We start from the raw sequence: 18,824 nt of genomic DNA, 5'->3' as shown, positions 1-18,824 counted from the left end.
CCCAGCTACTCGGGAGGCTGAGGCAGAAAATTGCTTGAACCTGGGAGGTGAAGGTTGCAGTGAGCCGAGATCACACCATTGCGCTCCGGCCTGGGTGACAGAGCAAGACTCCGTCTCAAAAAAAAAAAAAAAAGAAAATGAAAAAGAAAAATACTTTAAGAAGAAGCTTCACCCCAGAAATGCAAAGGTGGTTCAATATCAAAAAATCTGTCAACATATTACATCAGATGAGATTTAAAGAAAAAGATAGATATGATCATTTTAACTGTAGGAAAACTCATTCAGGGATTAAAAAAATAAAACTAAATCTAGGAACAGAAGGAAACTGCTTTTTATCTTAAAAAGGTATCTATCAAAATCCAAAGCAAACATACATTATGAAGAAAACTTAGAAGCCTTTTCGTTAAAGTCAGAAACAAGACAAGGATACCCACTATCACTGTTTCTATTTAACATTATACTGGAGAGTCTTCTAGGTTATGCAATAGGACAAGGGAGAAAAAAACTACCAAGAATAAACCAAGGCCAGACACGGTGGCTCACACCTGTAATCCCAATTCTTACAGGGAGGCTGAGGTGGGAGGATCACTTGAGACTTGGAGTTTGAGACCAGCCTGGGCAACATAACAAGACCTCGTCTCTACAAAATGTAAAAAGTAGTCAAGTGTGGTGGCATGCACCTTTAGTCCCAGATACTTGGGAGGCTGAGACAGGATCACTTGAGCCCAGGGGTTCAAGGTTACAATGAGCTATGGTTGTGCCACTGCACTTCAGCATAGGTAACAAAGCAAAAGCCTGTATCTGTCTGTCTGTCTACCTACCTACCTTCATTTATCAATTAGTTTTTATAAACAGACCAAAGTCCTTATTTGGAGATGGTAGAATTATCTAATAGAAAACTGCTAATGCCTACTTGCCTGGGACTTTGAGGAGCTACTATAGGAGCAATTATTTTGTTTACTAAAACTGAATACCTTGCTATCTCTTTGATACATGTTTACAAAGCCTGGGTAAAAATGGTATAAATTACTTTTGAACCACCTCTACATTCTGAGGGCTTCAGCAGGGCAATGAAGAGGTGTTCTATGTATAGAATTTGCAATATCAAAAATAAGAAACTACTCATAAGTGAGGAAATGTGTTGGTTTTTTTTTAAGTGTAGTAGGACAATATTTCACAAATCATTCTACAAAGTGATTGTCCTGCTATTTCTGCAGTTTCAAAATAGGTGGTTTTTAGAGCCATTCACATAAATTTCCATTAATGAAGTCAAAATTATTTGGGGAAAAACAGGTAAGGTAAAGAGTTCACTTTCATATTATTTGAATTAAACCTCTTTTATTTTCTTACAGGCTCAGTCTTTAAGTAATAAAGTAGCAGCTTTCAAGTAAATGAAGTGTCTAAAATAAATATTGATTCAACTCTTATTTGAAAAATCTATTTGTTCTTGTTTTAGATGATTAGAATAGTATTTTAGGCATTTGTTGGTACCTTTTCCATTTGGTTGAACTTTTAACTTAGCTTTATGTAATAACTCATACTTTAAAAATAATAAATGCATCAAATTCTATCCTAAACATATGAAGACAATTTAAGATTCAGAATCCTGTAGTGGATCTCTGTGAAGGACATAATTTCTAATTTGTCTTTTTTGTAAATCCATATTTTTTATGGCAGATTTAAGTACTCAAATAGTAGAAATTAGACACTTTAAAAAGATAAGAAGATGACATCTTTTGTCCTCTGAAACAGTGTTTTCTAAACAGGTAATATCTCCATTAATGTAAAAGTTAGAGCTTCTGTTCCCTGTTTAATATCCATTGATGGTAAAAAGTGATACTGAAACAGTCTGATCATACCACTATTTTAAATGGTAAGCATTCATTCTAATACCTGAGATGGAGAGAAGTATGGTAGAAATGTCTTTAAGTTTCCTCATACATAAAGCTGTCAAGTGAAGAACCTCAGTTAGTCATGCTGGGCCTTAAGAGGTTCGTCAACTGCCACTGAAACTCAAGGGGATTGGGGGATCTCTGCCAGGCCCTGGGTCTGGAACAGAGAATGTGACCTGTTTTAATTGGTAAACTGAAAACAGAGCAAGTAACTCAGCTGTGTCCCAGGGTACCCAACCGCATTTTCTAGGTAAATGACTATAGATTTGAAGAAAAGGTTAAACTTTTCCTAAATCTTTGATCTTCAATTGTTTAGGTTATCTTCCTGTATTATTTTACATCCCCTCCCTTACCGTACTGCCCTCTAAATTTTCCATTTTCCACTTCCATTTGGTCATTTAGTTCATGTAAATAGTTACTGGAACTTTTTAATTTGTAAAAAAAAAAAAAAATCCTAAATACTCTTAAATCAACAATTACAAACCTTCATAAGCCATTCTGGGTAGATTTTTATTCTTTTGGAAATTTTTTTTTTTTTTTTTTTTTTTTTAATAGAGACAGGGTTTCACCATTTTGCCCAGGCTGGTCTTGAACTCCTGGGCTCAAGCAACCCTCCCGCCTCAGCCTCCCAAAGTTCTGGGATTACAGGTGTGAACCACCACGCCCAGCCTCATTCTGAACAGTTTTGAAATTAATACCTAGTATTTGTCATGTGTTGTGCTCCACATTTCCACAGTAATAAACTAAAATGCTATTTTAAAATAATGTCAACAGTGTGTTTTTGTAACTGAAATAAGATCTGTATGCAGGCGTGGCGGTTCACGTCTGTAATCCCAGCACTTCGGGAGGTCAAGGTGGGTAGATCACTTGAGGCCAGGAGTTCAAGACCAGCCTGGGCAACATGGCAAAACTCCAGCTCTACTGAAAATACAAGAATTAGCTGGGCATGATGGTGTGCGCCTGCAATCCCAGCTACTTGGGAAGCTGAGGCACGAGAATCACTTGAACCCAGGAGGCGGAGGTTGCAGTGAGCCAAGTTTGCGCCACTGCACTCCAGCCTGAGCAACAGAGCAAAACCCTCTCTCTCAAAAAAAAAAAAAAAAAAAAAAACTTCTAAAGTTTACAGTTTTACAATTCTACCACTACATGGACAAAATTATCATGCACTTAGGTAAGATAAATTAATATTTAACATAAATAAGAAACCCTTACTAATTGCTTGTTTTAATTTTTAAAATTTCACATTCATATCAGCATAATAAAATATCATATATAAACTAAAAGTCTGAAAATAGACTGCAGTAGGTCAGTTACTGAAAATAAAACACTGTTGAAATGTGGCCAGGCGCTGTGGCTCACGCCTGTAATCCCAGCACTTTGGGAGGCTGAAGTGAGCGGATCTCTTGGGGTTAGGAGTTTGAGACCAGACTGGCCATCATGGTGAAACCCCATCTCTACTAAAAATACAAAAATTAGCTGGGCGTGGTAGTGCACGCCTGTAATTCCAGCTACTTGGGAGGCTGAGGCAGGAGAATTGCTTGAACCCGGGAGGTGGAGGTTGTGGTGAGCTGAGATCACGCCACTGCACTCCAGCCTGGGCAACAGACCAAGACTCCATCTCAAAAAAAAAAAAAAAAAAAAAAGTGTGCTAGGTAAATAGGTAGAGTATTGCTATAAAGTTAGTAATGTTTAAAAAATAGCACCACAATCATCATAACTATTAATACATTTAGTTTTTATCCATGATTTGCCAAAATAAAAATTGGCACATCCTTGAAAGGGAGATTTCCAAAGGAACTTAAGAACTTCTAAAAGTGTCTCTGGTGATTCATTTAAATGATACTTACTTTTCCTGACCTTAAAACTCTGATTTGAACTTGCACTCCATTTTGTAGTGATGCTACCTATACATATTACACATGTGTGAAGCCTTTCCTCTACTACAGAACCACTAAAACCAGGCCTTGAGGACTGTGGAGACACGGGAGCTGCATCTGAAGGCAGTCCTGCATGGGAATTAGTACCTACGCCTGAGAAACCCCTCTCTATCCAGATTGCTCTCAGAATTGCCTTTTCTTTCACTAAAATTTTAGCTAAATATTATCATTCAGTGCCACACGGTGGCTCACGCCTATAATCCCAGCACTTTGGGAGGCCAAGGCAGGCGGATCATTTGAAGACCAGCCTAACATGGTAAAACCCCATCTGTACTAAAAATACAAAAATTAGCTGGGCATGGTGGCACATGCCTGTAATCCCAGCTACTTGGGAAGCTGAGGCATGAGAATTGCTTGAACCTGGGAGGCGGAGATTGCAGTGAGCCGATACTGCACCACTGCACTCCAGCCTGGGTGACAGAGAGAGACTCTGTCTCAAAAAAATAAATAAATATTATCATTCGGGGGGGAAGAAATCTTTCCTGAGTGGTATCAATTTTTGGTAGCTTAATACTAATTTAAAGTTGTCAGTTTCTGTTTTTGTTTTTTGTATAAGAGTAATGAAGTTAATTGTTTCTCTTAACTTTTGAAGCACCTGAAATTTTGAAGATGGTTCTTAGTGAACCATTTTAACAGACCCACTAAAATAATGGAGAAGACTTTCTTCACATGGTTCTAATATCAGAATAAGTTTTCTAAATAGATATGGAAGATATATTTGATAGTGTGTACTATAACTGCATACACTGTCAAGCAAATACAGAACTAAGCTGTTAAATCATTTGAGATTGAGATTTTTTTTATTTTTCCTTATTTTTACTGCTGTTAATGGCAGACAGCCAGTATATAAAACGTAGAAAGAGTATCCTCTGAATGTGCTTATTAGAAATATTAGTCAACATATTAAATGTTCTTTAATAGACTTCTGCCATAATGCATAGAGAAGCATCTTTTGCTAATGTACACTTCTGAAATCTGTGGTGGGAGTGTGGTGGGCCAGTTACTGTTGCCAAGCAAGTGATGCTTAATTTGTTTTTCCTAATTTGTTATCATATAACCTTAATGACGCGGTACTTTGAGGGTGGAGGTGTTTTAGTGCAAATTAAAACAAAGTAGGTTGGGGATTCATTTAACACAAACAGTAAATGTGAACTTACTGTCCCCACAGACTTCAGTGCCCTGAACGGTTAGAGAAATTAATGAAGGAGCTCCACCAGGTGCCTTCACAACTCTGAGTCATATCAGAATCTCTCCACAGCTCTCCTTTCAAAAATGACACCGTGAGATTTCAGGATGTGAAAAAACTTACTGGAAAGTGTGTAAGAAAATATAAAATACTATTATACAATGTGATAATGTATCATCAGCTTGTTATTTTCAGTGTGCTTCCTTGTAGCGCCAGACTACCATTTCTGAAGTTTGGATTTGGTATTTTTTTTAAAGAATCAAACTCTTGAAAAGAGGAAATGCTTATACCAATAGCCTGTATGAAGCAAAATTTATGTGAAAGCTAAAGATATGCATGCAGTTAAATATATAAATAAATCTCAATGCCATGCAAAAAGAACTTTTGATAATCTATGAACTATTTTAAAAAAGAAAAAACAGCCTCAAACTTGTGGGACACCGTTAAACACACCAACATATATATGCATGTATGGTAGGACCAGAAGGAGGGGAGAGGAGCAGAAAATTATTCAAAGAAGTAACAGCTGAAACTTCCCAAATAGAAAAACATTATACATCCAAGCCGGGAGCAGTGGCTCATGTCTGTAATCCCAGCACTTTGGGAGGCCGAGGTGGGCAGATCAGTTCGGGTCAGGAGTTCGAGACCAGCCTGGCCAACATGGAGAAACCCCGTCTCTACTAAAAATACAAAAAGTTAGCCAGGAGTGGTGGTGGGTGCCCATAATCCCAGCTACTCAGGAGGCTGAGGCACAAGAATCACTTGAATCCAGGAGGCGGAGGTTGCAATGAGCCGAGATCATGCCACTGCACTCCAGTCTGGGCCACAGAGCAAGACTCCATCTCAAAAAAAGAAAAAAAAAAAACCTATACATCCAAGCTGCTCAATGAATTCCAAGTGGTATAAACTGAAAGACATTCACACTTCAACACATCATAGTCAAACTGTTAAAAGCCAAAGAGAAAATACTGGAAACAGCAAGAGAAAAACAACTTATTAAATACAAAAGAAGCAAAATGAATCAGCAGTAATCCCTATCAAAATCCTTGCTGGTTTTACTTCAGAAATTGACAAGCTGATTCATAAATTCATATGGAAATGCTAAAGATCCAGAGAAGCAAATATATATATATATATATTTTTTTTTTTTTTTTTTTTTTTTTGAGACAGTCTTGCCCTGTTGCCCAGGCTGGAGTGCAGTGGTGCGATCTCAGCTCACTGCAGCCTCTGCCTCCTGGGTTCAAGCGATTCTCTTGCCTCAGCCTCCCAAGTAGCTAGGATTACAGGTGTGCACCACCATGCCCAGCTAATTTTTGTATTTTTAGTAAAGATGGGATTTCGCCATGTTGGCCAGGCTGGTCTTGAACTCCTGACCTCAGGTGATCCACCTGGCTCAGCTCCCAAAGTGCTGGGATTACAGGTGTGAGCCACCACGCCTGGCCCAAAATAATCTTAAAGAATAGTCAGAAGACTTAATACATCCTGATTTCAAAACTTACCACAAAGCTACAGTAATCAACATATTTATAAATACTACCATGGAGTTGAGCTTCATGATATATTAAGTTAAAAATGAAAGAAGATGGAGAAAAACGTATGTAGTAACAAAAAGCTGTAAACCATAAAAAGTGTAAATGGTTACCTATAAAGGGATGGAGGCTATAGGGGAAAGGGCACAGGGACAGAAGCTGGACCACTTTGAATAATTCCTGTTCTCTAGAATTGATGTTGGAGCCATGTGAATATTTTATAAAACTGTAAAACAAAAGTTAAATAGTTCTTCAGCATTGAAATTAAAATGAATAAACTTAATCATGCACTCACTGTTGGTCTGCACAGAGAAAAACTACTCCAAATAATTTTAGAATACAGTAATTTGAATATCCCTAAACTACTAAGCTCCAGACTCATAATCTCTAGCTGTTTGACATTTCCTCTTGAGTATCATTTCAGGTATCTTGATTTTTCCCCTCTATATGTAACATCCCTGCCTCCCTCCCTCACTGACTCCCACCCGATCAGTAAATTTACCAACCCAGTTAAATGGAACTACCATCCCTTCAGTTACTCAAAGGAAAAAATCTCGAAGTTATTTTTTATTCCTCCCTCTCACTAGACATAATCTATCAGCAGTCCTGCACATTTTATCTCCGAAGTCTATTTTCAGTTTGTCCACCTTGTAAATGCACCAGTGAGAAGTCTAGTACAATTTTGGAGAGTCAGGCAGTAAACTATAGCCCTACTTTCACTTCTCAAACAGTAATTTGGAAAACAAACCTCAGCCTTTAGAATATAAACCTTGAACTCATATGATTAAGCATATTATCTTCCCATACACACTACTTTTTTTTTTTTTTTTGAGACAGGGTCTCACTGTCACCCAGGCTGGAGTGCAGTGGCACAATCATGGCTCACTGCAGCCTTGACCTCCCTGGCTGAAGCAATCCTCCCGCCTCAGCCTCCTGAGTAGCTGGGACTACAGGAATGCTCCACCATGCCCTGATAATTTTTGTATTTTTTTGTAGAGATGGAGTTCTGTCATGTTGCCCAGGCTGTTCTCAAACTCCTGGATTCAAGCACTTTACCCACCTTGGGCTCCCAAAGTGCTGGGATTACAGGCTTCAGCCACTGCATCTGGCCTCACACTAGTATTTTTTAAAGTCATTATAGTATATACACTGATTACAACTGTGCAAAGTACATATTACACTAACAAAAGAGAAAGAGATTCTGGAATTATATTGGTGGTTTACGATTTAATATTCATGAAACTCTTTTTCTCCTCAAAGTTACTAAACCCACCCCCAAAAACTCCTTCACTGAACAGTGAAAATAAAGCTGTCCTATGCAGCCATAAAAAAACAAAATCATGTCCTTTGCAGCAACATGGATGCAGCTGGAGATCATTATTCCAAGCTAATTAATGCAGGAACAGAAAACCAAATACTACATGTTCTCACTATAAGTGGGAGCTAAACATGTGGGTGCACATGGACATAAAGATGGGAACAAATGACACTGGAGACTACTAGAGAGGGAGGGAGGGAGAGCAGCAAGGGCTGAAAAACTATTAGGTACTTTGCTCACTATCTGGGTGGCAGGATCAATCCTACCCCAAACCTCAGCATCACACAGTTTACCCATGTAATGAACCCACACAGTGTACCCCCGAATCTAAAAGTTGAAAATTTAAAACAATAAAGCTGACCTGGATTAGTAACAATAAGTAGTTTGCAGTGAGGACTGTACTGGGTAATATTGGGAATCATTAATTTAAAGATGGATACATTTCGCTGGACTAAATCAAGGCGTGTTTCTCCTTTTTTCTGGCGTGCACCTGCTGTGATAATCACTAGATTGGAGTTTGCAGTGACCAGGTAATCTGAGGAAAGATTAGAATAAACAATCAATTATGAAAGAAAACATCTGGCATTTAAGTATACTTCCTGTTCACTTCAATCACCACACTACGTTTACCAAAGAGTGGGTTCCCTTAAATCTTCTAGTATGCCCAGACTACTTTTTAATTTCAGGAAATTAGCACTAAGTTTCCCTTGTACATTTTTTTTTAATAATAATAATAAAAAAGTAAGTCATGTGCAGTGGCTCACCCCTGTAATCCCAGCACTTTGGGAGGTCGAGGTGGGTCCATCACTTGAGGTTAGGAGTTCAGGACCAGACTGGCCAACATGGCAAAACCCCATCTCTACTAAAAATACAAAAATTAGCCAGGCACAGTGGTGGGTGCCTGTAGTCCCAGCTACAAGGGAGACTGAGGCAGGAGAATCACTTGAACATGGAGGCAGTGAGCCAAGATCACACCACGACACTCCAACCTGGGTGACAGAGCGAGACTCCGTTTCCAAAAACAAAAACCTCCTAAATTGGGTACAGTAGTGCACTCCTGTAGCCCCAGTTACTTGGAGGCTGAGACCAAGAGGATCACACACGAGCCCAGAAGTCCAAGTCCAGCCTGCGCCAACACAGCAAGACACTGTCTCAAAAACAAAACAAAAAACACACCTCACCTCCTAAAATACCTTTTGTATTATTTAGATGAAGAGGTCAAAATATGGATTACTCTGGCAAGAATATTTAGAGATAGATGTGGTGTGAACAGACCTTTGAATAGCAAATTGTTGGTTCATTCGTTTGTTCAAATAATCATCTCCCAGGTGCCAAGTGAATAAAGTACAGTAGTGAAGAGCTTAGGCTTTGGAATCAAACAGAACTGAGTTCGAATCCCTACTCCATCACTTTTTTTTTTTTTTGAGACAGAGTTTCACTCTTGTTGCCCAGGCTAGAATGCAATGGCACGATCTTGGCTCACCACAACCTCCACCTCCCAGGTTCAAGCGATTCTCCTGCCTCAGCCTCCTGAGTAGCTGGGGTTACAGGCATGCACCACCACACCCGGCTAATTTTTCTGTTTTTAATAGAGACGGGGTTTCTGTATGTTAGTCAGGCTGGTCTCGAACTCCCAACCTCAGGTGATCCACCTGCCTTGGCCTCCCAAAGTTCTGGGATTACAGGCATGAGCCACCGTGCCTGGTCCTATCACTTTTAATTAACCTTAGTTCAGAGGTACACCATCTCTAAAATAGAGTTGTGCTCAGGATTAAATTATATAAAGTGCTTGGGTCAATGTCTCACACACAATAGGCAGTCAGTTCATTGTAGCTGTCATGATAACTGCTGTTACTGCTGCTCACAAGGAACTCAGTCTGGTGCTGTGGGAAACTTTGCAAAGTACAACCCAAGGAATCTGAACATGTTATGAGAGTACAGAGTAGGGAGCAACCAGCCTTATCTATAAAAACTGGGGCGGTCAAAAGAAATAAAGATGATTTTCTTAGATACTTGTTCATGTATATTAGAATATTTATAGTATTTAACTATGACATTAACCTTTGCTGGAGACAATATTTGGCATTTTCATAAAAGGGCTGCCATGTTGAAGATCCATTGTCTCACCCTTCAGTTTGCCTTCATCAACATCCACAAGGACAAGTTCATCACTCAAACCCTAAAAAACATTATTAGTCAAATGGGTGTGAGTGTATCTCTTGATTAACTGGAGAATGAAAGAAAATTCTTATATTGGTGATCTATGTCTAGCTTGTGAATTATCAAAATCAAAGGAAACATAATAAATGATCTCATCATTTCGTCATGATATAAAAGTCTAAACCAGAAAAAATACAAGTTACAAAGAGGAGCATTTCAGCTCATCATGAGGAAAACAAAAACAGAAACTGCTTAGTAAATAGAACAATCTCTGAAAGTAGTGAACACCCCGATTTTCAGTTTCCGCTGAGGCTGCACAGTGATAAAGTAGTGCTTCTGCTGAAGGAACTTCTCACCAGACCTTGAGCTTCTTGAGACTAGGAAGTCATTCATCCCCAGCCATCTGGTGCTTACTTATCATCCACCTGGCACAGAGGAGCTCAATAAAAGTTTTTTGAATAAATGGTATCTTAGTCCATTTTCTGTTCCTTATAATAGAATACATGAAACTGAGTACTTTATAAAGAAAAGGAATTTATTTCTTACAGTTATGGAGGCTGAGAAGTCCAAAGTCAGGGGGCTGCCATATGGTGAGGGCTTTCTTGCTGGAGGAGACTCTGCAGAGTCCCAAGGCAGCACAGGGCATCACGTGGCAAGGAGGCTGCGATTGCTAAATTCAGGTCTGTCTTCCTCTTCTTATAAAGCTACCATTCCCACTCCCCTGATAACCCATTCATCCACAGATTAATCCGTGGCAGAGCCCTCATGACCCAGTCAACTCTTAAAGGCCCCCCTCTCAATACTGCCACACTGAGGATTAAATTTAAACGAGTTCCAGAGGGGACAAACATTCAAACCACAGCAAATGAATTAAAATATAAGGCTCCTTCCAACTCAAAAATATTTTAGTTCTATAATCAGACAGTTATTACCTACAGAAATCAATTCATACTATAATTTCTATGATGCTACTTTATATGTAAGAAAGGAGAGAAAATATAGTTCTATCTGAAAAAAAAAAAAAACACTAGAAATACAAGAAACTGATTCAAATAGTTGCCTAAAGTGGATGCTAAGGAAAGGTTAGATGGAAACCAGTATGACTTCTCCATGTATGCTTTTTTGTTTTTTGTTTTTTGAGATGGAGTCTCTTGCTCTGTTACCCAGGCTGGAGTGCAGTGGTGCAATCTCGGCTCACTGCCACCTCCACTTCCTGGGTTCTAGTGATTCTCCTGCCTCAGCTTCCTGAGTAGCTGGGATTACAGGCATGCACCACCATGCCCAGCTAATTTTTGAGTTTTTTTTTTTTTTTTTTGAGACAGAGTCTCGCTCTGTTGCCCAGGCTGGAGTGCAGTGGCGTGATCTCGGCTCACTGCAAGCTCTGCCTCCGAGGTTCACGCCATTCTCCTGCCTCAGCCTCCCAAGTAGCTGGGACTATAGGCGCCCACCACCACACCTGGCTAATTTTGTATTTTTAGAAGAGACGGGGTTTCACCGTGTTAGCCAGGATGGTCTTGATCTCCTGACCTAGTGATCCGCCCGCCTCTGCCTCCCAAAGTGCTGGGATTACAGGCGTGAGACACCGCACCCGGCCAATTTTTTTGTATTTTTAATAGAGACAGGGTTTCACCATGTTGGCCAGGCTGGTCTCAAACTCCTGACTTCAAGTGATCCACCTGCCCTGGTCTCTCAAAGTGCTGGGATTACAGGCACAAGCCTTAATCCGCGCCCGGCCTTGTATGTATCTTTCTGAATTTTACTTTTACTTTTTGTTTCTGAGACAGGGGCTTGCTCTGTCCCCCAGGTAGGAGTACAGTAGCATGATCATGACTCATGGCAGCCTCAACATTCTCAGGCTCAGATGATCCTCCCACCTCAGCCTTCTGGGTAGCCGGGACAACAGGCGCCTGCCACCACATCTGGCTAATTTTTGTATTTCTTGTAGACATGGGGTTTCACCATGTTGCCCGGGCTAGTCTCAAAGTCCAGGACTCAAGTGATCCGCCTGCCTCAGCCTACCAAAGTTACAAGCGTGAGCCCATGCCCAGCCTAGTTTTTTTTTTTTTTTTTTTTTTTTTTTTGAGACGGAGTCTCGCTCGTTGCCCAGGCTGGAGTGCAGTGGCACTATCTCAGCTCACTGCAACCCACACCTTCCCGGGTTCAAGCGATTTTCCTGCCTCAGCCTCCTGAGTAGCTGGGATTACAGGCGCCTGCCACCATGCCCGGCTAATTTTTTGTGTGTTTTTAGTAGAGACGGGGTTTCACCATGTTGGCCAGGCTGGTCTCAAACTCCTAACCTCATGATTTGCCTGCCACGGCCTCCCAAAGTGCTGGGATTACAGGCGTTACATATTCTTTTTATCTTTATTACATAATAAATTTTTCCTTGGAGGAAAAATAACGCCTTTGTGTTAGTGCTTAGAAGTAAATGATCAAGGCGGGACATGGTGGCTCACGCCTGTAATCCCAGCACTTTGGGAGGCCAAGGTGGGTGGATCATGAGCTCAGGAGTTCGAGACCAACCTGGCCAATATGGTGAAACCCTGTCTCTACTAAAAATACAAAAATTAGCCGGGCGTGACGGCATGCACCTGTAGTCCCAGCTACTCGGGAAGCTGAGGCAGAAGAATCGCTTGAACCCAGGAGGCAGAGGTTGAAGTGAGCCATGATCGCGCCACTGCACTCCAGCCTGGGCAACAGAGTGAGATTCTGTCTCAGAAAAAAAACAAGTAAATGACCAAGGCCGGGCATGGTGGCTCACGCATGTAATCCCAGCACTTTGGGAGGCCAAGGCGGGCAGATCACCTGGGGTCAGGAGTTCCAGACCAGCCTGGCCAACATCATGAAATCCTGTCTCTACTAAAAATACAAAAATTAGCTGGGCATGGGGGCACAAGCCTGTAATCCCAGCTACTTGGGAGGCTGAGGCAGGAGAATCACTTGAACCCGGGAGGTGGAGGTTGCCGTGAGCTGAGATCAGATTGACCATTGCACTGCAGCCTGTGCAACAGAGTGAGACTCCCTCTCAGAAAAAAAAGAAAAGAAATAACCAAGCATCCATAATTTAAGCACATATCCAATTCACATTGTTAGTGCTTTTTACCTTTTTTCTTTTTTGAGACAGGGTCTCACTTTGTCACCCAAGCTGGAGTACAGTGGCACATTCATGGCTCACTGCAGCATTAATCTCTTGGTCTCAAGCAAGCTTCCTGCCTCAGCCTCCCAAGTAGCTAGTACTACTAGCATGTACCACCGCACCTGGCATTTTTTTTTTTTTTTTTGAGACGGAGTTTCTGCTCTTGTTGCCCAGGGTGGAGTGCGATGGTGCGATCTTGGCTGACTGCAACCTCTGCCTCCCGGGTTCAAGCGATTCTCCTGCATTAGCCTCCCAAGTAGCTGGGATTACAGATGCATGCCACCGTGCCCAGCTAATTTTTTATATTTTTAGTAGAGTTGGGGTTTCACCATGTTAGCCAGGCTGGTCTCAAACTCCTCACCTCAGGTGATCCACCCGCCTTGGCCTCCCAAAGTGCTGGGATTACAGGTGTGAGCCACCATGCCTGGCCACCTAGCCAATTTTTAATTTTTATTCATTTATTTATATTTTAGAGACAGGGTCTTGCTTTGTTGCCTAGGCTGGTCTCAAACTCCTAGGCTCAAGTGATACTACTGCCTTGGTCTCCCAAAGTGCAGGATTACAGGCATGAGCCACTGCCTGGATCCAGCCTGGATCTTTTTACTCTATTTGAATTACTGGAAATTCAAAGCCAAGCGCTTTACATTTTAAACTAGACTGTACAACTGATCAACCTAGAAGTCTAAGCTGCATTACAAGCAGCCAGGTAACTGAGGTCAACATCAACACTGATAAATCATGACAGTATGTAGCCGGGATATGATGTGATGAAAAGTGGCACTTTATTCCTATGTCTTCCTCCCCAAAACCCAAAACCTCGGTCTCACCATTAAAAAAACCCACCAAATTCCAACAGAAAGGTGTTCTACAAAATACTTGACTAGTACTCCTCAGAATGCTCAGTCATCAAAAACAGAAAAATCTAAAGAAACTGTCATAGCCTAGAGGAGCCCAAGGAGATACACTGACTAAATGTCATGTGGTATCATCCTGGATGGGATCATGGAACAGAAAAAGGACATAGGTAAAAACTAAAGAAATCTGAGTAAAGTGTGGACTTTAGTTAAAGGTGATATGTCAATATCCATTCTTTCATCGTGACAAATGTACCACACTAAGGTATACAATATGTATTAGAGTTCTCTAGAGGGACAGGACTAATAGGATAGATGTCGATATGAAAGGGAGTTTACTAAGGAGTACTGACCCCCATGATAACAATGTGAAGTCCCACAACAGGCCATTTGCAAGCCGAGGAGCAAGGAAGCCAGTCCAAGTCCCAAAACCTCAAAAGTAGGGAAGCCAACAGTGCAGGCTTCAGTCTGTAGCCAAAGGCCCGAGAGCCCCTGGCAAACCACTGGTGTAGGTCTCAGAGTTCAAAAGCTGAAGAACTTGGAGTCTGATGTTTGAGGGCGGGAAGCATCCAGCACGAAAGAAAGATGAAGGCTGGAAGACTTAGCCAGTCTAGTCGTTCCACGTTCCTCTGCCTGCTTTTATCCTAGACGTGCTGGCAGCTGATTAGATGGTGCTCACCCAGATTGAGGGTGGGTTTGCCTCGCTCAGTCCTCGGACTCAAATGTTAATCTCCTTTGGCAACACCCTCACAGACACACCCAGGAACAATACCCTGCATCCTTCAATCCAATCAAGTTGACAGTATTAACCACCACACCATACTAAGGTGTAATGTGGGGTATAAACTGTTATCCTTTCAATTTTTCTGTAAATCTAAAACTATTCTAAAAAATAAAGTCTATAAAAATATATCCTAACAATCTCTCTGGACTCTCTTTCCTTATTTATAAAAATGAAAGTAAACAGAATATCCCATCTTTATATTCACAATCCAGTGCATTCCATTTTAATGGGCATCTTTTAGCAATTCTTTCATCCAACTACTAAATATCAATTACACGAGGCACTGTTCTAGATTCCAGATACAACACTAAAAGAAACAAAGTGGATCTCGCATTACACTAATTAAAGTTTATATATTATGGTAAAACTCAGTAATTTTTAAAAACATTACTGTTTCTCTACAAGGTTCATACCACAAATTCCTGACAATAAATTCCTGAACAATTCATATTGAGAATTCCGTATCAGCAAGGAGTTTTTAGGCTATCACCACCTCCTTGAATGACAGAAGTTGCAGTGTCTAGGGCCAGGACAGGGAAAGATTAAAGTGAGCCTTAACCTGAGGCTTTATAGGGGGATTGTGTACCCTATTTCCTAAGATATACAAATGCCATAGTTAGCAACATACTAGAATTCAAGTTCTGGAAGCAGGAGGCGACTGGGAAGGCTCTGCTTCACACCTTTACAGCAGGGAGCATCACTGAGTTTGGACAATGGGTGCTACGGGTGGCAGTTTAAGCCTCCAGAGGTAAGCCCCCAGTGGAGCCTATAGATGCTCTTACATGCCCGGTGGGGCCTGTGCCTCCCATCACCAGCTGCAATGGAATGCACTCCTGCCCTTCTGTGCTCCTATCCACCACCTCCACCTGAGTTCTATCTAGGACCTCCCATCATGGATAGGGCCATGAAACAGGTGCAGCCCCATGGCACTGCCCTATCCTGGGCCCTGGAACCTTCCATCAGAAGCCCCAAAATTCCCTCCACTCCTGCAACCAAAGCCAAGCAGCAGCTGGCAGAGGTAGGAGTTCCAGGGATATGGCTCAGTCCTTCCCCGAACGGCCCTTCAAAGCAGAGGTGATAAATAAATCTTTTATTTCAAGCTTTTCTATATATATTACCTGTATACTTATCTATTCATGCAATTAGAGATAGTCTATTCCTTTTTTCTCCTCTAAAAAGTAGGTCTAATATTTACTTTCCAGGGTTGTAATATTGGATAATGCATACAAACATACTGTTATCATTATTACTGATGTTAAAAAAAAATGTGTTGGGCAAAGCAAGGTGGCTCACATCTGTTATCTCAGCACTTTAGGAAGCCGAGACCTCCTGCTTGAGGCCAGGAGTTTGAGAGCAGCCTGGGCAATACGTGGAGGCCCCATCAAACAATCAATGAGTCACAGATGTGTTGGTTTTCACGTGTGTGTATTCTTCATTAGCAATGAGGACACTGCTGATAAAGGCATTACAATAGGTAGGACAAAATGAATCATGGGGAATTTGTATGGCTGGCAGGAGCCGCAGTTGGCTGCGGCTGCTGTCCTTAGTGCCATAAGGTCACTATGTCATCTAGATATGAAACCCAGAGGCAATCCTTTAAATCCAATGACTCATGCCAGGATTAAAGGTTATATAAAAGATGGCCTAAAACATTTTACAGATATTTCATTAATAAAAGTATAGCTCAAAGTGTCTTATGATTTATTAAAACTTTATGGTAATAAAGTTCATATCAGGGTAATATTCTTAGAAAGGGGTCAGAATCTTTTTTTGGCCTCTGTCTATAGCCATAAAACTTTATCAGCTGTATCAATACTAAGAACAGCTAAACACTAAAACTAACCTAACATGAATAAGGAACGAAGGGAAATAAAGATATAGAGACTAGGAAATGGCAGAGAGATATTTAAACGAAAAAAGATTATTGTATTTGGTACTCGTAGGCTGCCTACCATCACTGACACGCTTGTATACTCTTTTCTGCCACCTATTTCTCCAGTTTGTTTTGTGAGCTGAGTTTCCAAATCAAGCAAAGGGGTACCTCATATTGTCATTACGTGAAAGTGAAATGTCAACATACCTTCACAGAGATGCTTCTAACCCACATGATATCATCATACAATTTTTAAAAAGGAGCGCCCTCTGGGTGGAACAACTAAAAAAAGGGCACCTTTTCCTCTGATGCCCCTCACACTGGCTCCCCACTCACCACCTTGAACTGGACACAACCTGCACAACCATACGCTGTGGCCTCGCCTCCAACTGAGGTGAACCCTGTGGTGCAGAGCACACAACTTACTTTTAATAAGATGCTGATAGCACAAGCCACACCAACCGATCCAGTTCCTACAATGGAGATCTTATTGTGATGAATGGCCTCCTCTTCCGCGAAATTCTTAATAAGTTCACTCTTGATAGTTGCCATCTTGGAAACCTAACAGTGAAGACAAATTGCACAGCCATTTCCAAGACCTGGAATTGGAAATGGCTTGGAATTCCAAGACCTGCGGTGAGAGCGCGTATAGAGAACTCCTGGGCCCCTGTGTGGAAGGAGGTGCTGCAGACACAAAAAAGACCGACAAATCTGACCAGCAAAGAAGCTGGGTAGGTTCTGGCCAGGCAGCTCAGCATCCATGAAGCGGACCAGGGGAAGGAGAAGGAAGCGTGAGTACAGTTAAGAGGAATTAAGAGAGAGAGAGAGGAAAGGAACAGGGGTTGCTCCACCAAACATGAAACTACAGCTGGGACGGCACTCCGTCCCGCAGCTGACCCCCTTTCTCTCCCCTTTACCCTGCTTTTCCCCCAACCTCCAGTTCTCAGCTCCAGGACTGCGCCCGGGGTCCGCAGGTCCAGGTGAGAGGTACTTCTGGCCACACTCACAGGGGTGAAGGGCCACCCGCGCCCGAGCAGGTCACATGCCGCCTGGCGGAGACACAGAACCATCCTTGGGCAAAAACAATTCGCTCCCGCGGCGCCCGCTCTCTGGCTGCTCCCCAGGACTCTTGCAGCCCAGCTCATGGCCACTCACTCAAGAGGTGAAGAAAGAGAATGGAGGAAAGTGGCGTTAAAGCTCATCGAGGCACGAAGGAGATGAACCGCCGACTAACAGACGCCGGGTCACCCCCTTACTGCAGCTGCGCGGACCGCACCCAGCTCGTGCAGGCATCGCAGGTGTGATGCTTGGCAGGTGTGATGCTTGGCAGGTGTGAGGCCGGAAGCGGGCTGTGAAGCACCGCGCCTGCGCCTCTGCCTGCCCGCCCCGCCCCCGCGTGCGGGTGGGCGGGCTGCGGTGTAGGTGGTTGGCCGGCTGCAGAAGGCGCACGAGGTGCTGCAGGCACAACGCAGTGCAGGGCCTCTGCTGTTGGGCGGAGTTGTTTGCCTAGAACCCATCCACCAGAGAGCCCAAGTAATTTTATTTCTAACCAAACCTTGTCTGGATGTATCTGAAAAGGACTTTTTGACTCTCACGTGAAAATTTTCCCCCAGCCCTGTAGGAGAAAGGGACCTCAAGATTAACTTTTACCACCTCAAATGTGAGCTAAAGTAGAAAAAGTAAAATTTTAAAACTCTGGGCCGAGCGTGGTGGCTCACGCCTGTAATCCCAGCACACTGGAAGGCCAAGGCGGGCGGATCACCTGAGGTCAGGGGTTCGAAATCAGCCTGGCCAACATCGTGAAACCACGTTTCTACTAAAAATACAAAAATTAGCTGGACGTGGTGGTGCACCCCTGTAATCCCAGCTACCTGGGAGGCTGAAGCACAAGAATTGTTTGTGAACCTGGGAGGCGGAGGTTGCAGTAAGCCGAAATTGTGCCACTGCACTCCAGCCTGGGTGACAGAGTGAGACTCTGTCTCAAAACAACAACAAAACTCTGTATGCAAAAGGAGTTTTGAAATAAGATATGAAACCTGAAGAATTTGATGAGTGCAGTGCCAATTGATAACCATTTTTACAAGATGAAGGGAAAGCTCAATTCATTATTAAGTGGTTAAATGTAGAATCCACACTTTGGGAGGCCGAGGCGGGT

At 42.2% G+C, this 18,824-nt stretch overlaps 1 protein-coding gene across 3 annotated transcripts in view; it reads right to left on the bottom strand.

Moving 5' to 3' along the window:
* Positions 1-18,006, bottom strand: part of LDHAL6A (lactate dehydrogenase A like 6A) — a 29,274-nt gene extending 11,268 nt beyond the window's left edge. The window contains exons 1-4 of one of the 3 annotated variants that reach the window (XM_019037381.4): positions 17,677-18,006; positions 17,096-17,230; positions 9,924-10,041; positions 8,224-8,397 (exon numbers count right to left, since the gene is read on the bottom strand). In XM_019037381.4, the coding sequence (XP_018892926.2) occupies positions 8,224-8,397; positions 9,924-10,041; positions 17,096-17,230; positions 17,677-17,814 (565 nt within the window). In that variant the 5' untranslated portion in view covers positions 17,815-18,006. The remainder of the gene's footprint in view (positions 1-8,223; positions 8,398-9,923; positions 10,042-17,095; positions 17,231-17,676) is intronic. The other 2 variants (XM_055356001.2, XM_063711036.1) reach the window with 2 other exon arrangements.
* Positions 18,007-18,824: the final 818 nt, after the last annotated feature.

The sequence above is a fragment of the Gorilla gorilla genome, chromosome 9 (genome assembly GCF_029281585.2).
Source record: "Gorilla gorilla gorilla isolate KB3781 chromosome 9, NHGRI_mGorGor1-v2.1_pri, whole genome shotgun sequence".
NCBI classification, from domain to species: Eukaryota; Metazoa; Chordata; class Mammalia; order Primates; family Hominidae; genus Gorilla; species Gorilla gorilla.
Note: the sequence above shows the minus strand (reverse complement) of the source record. Positions and strands in the feature narration are given on the sequence as shown.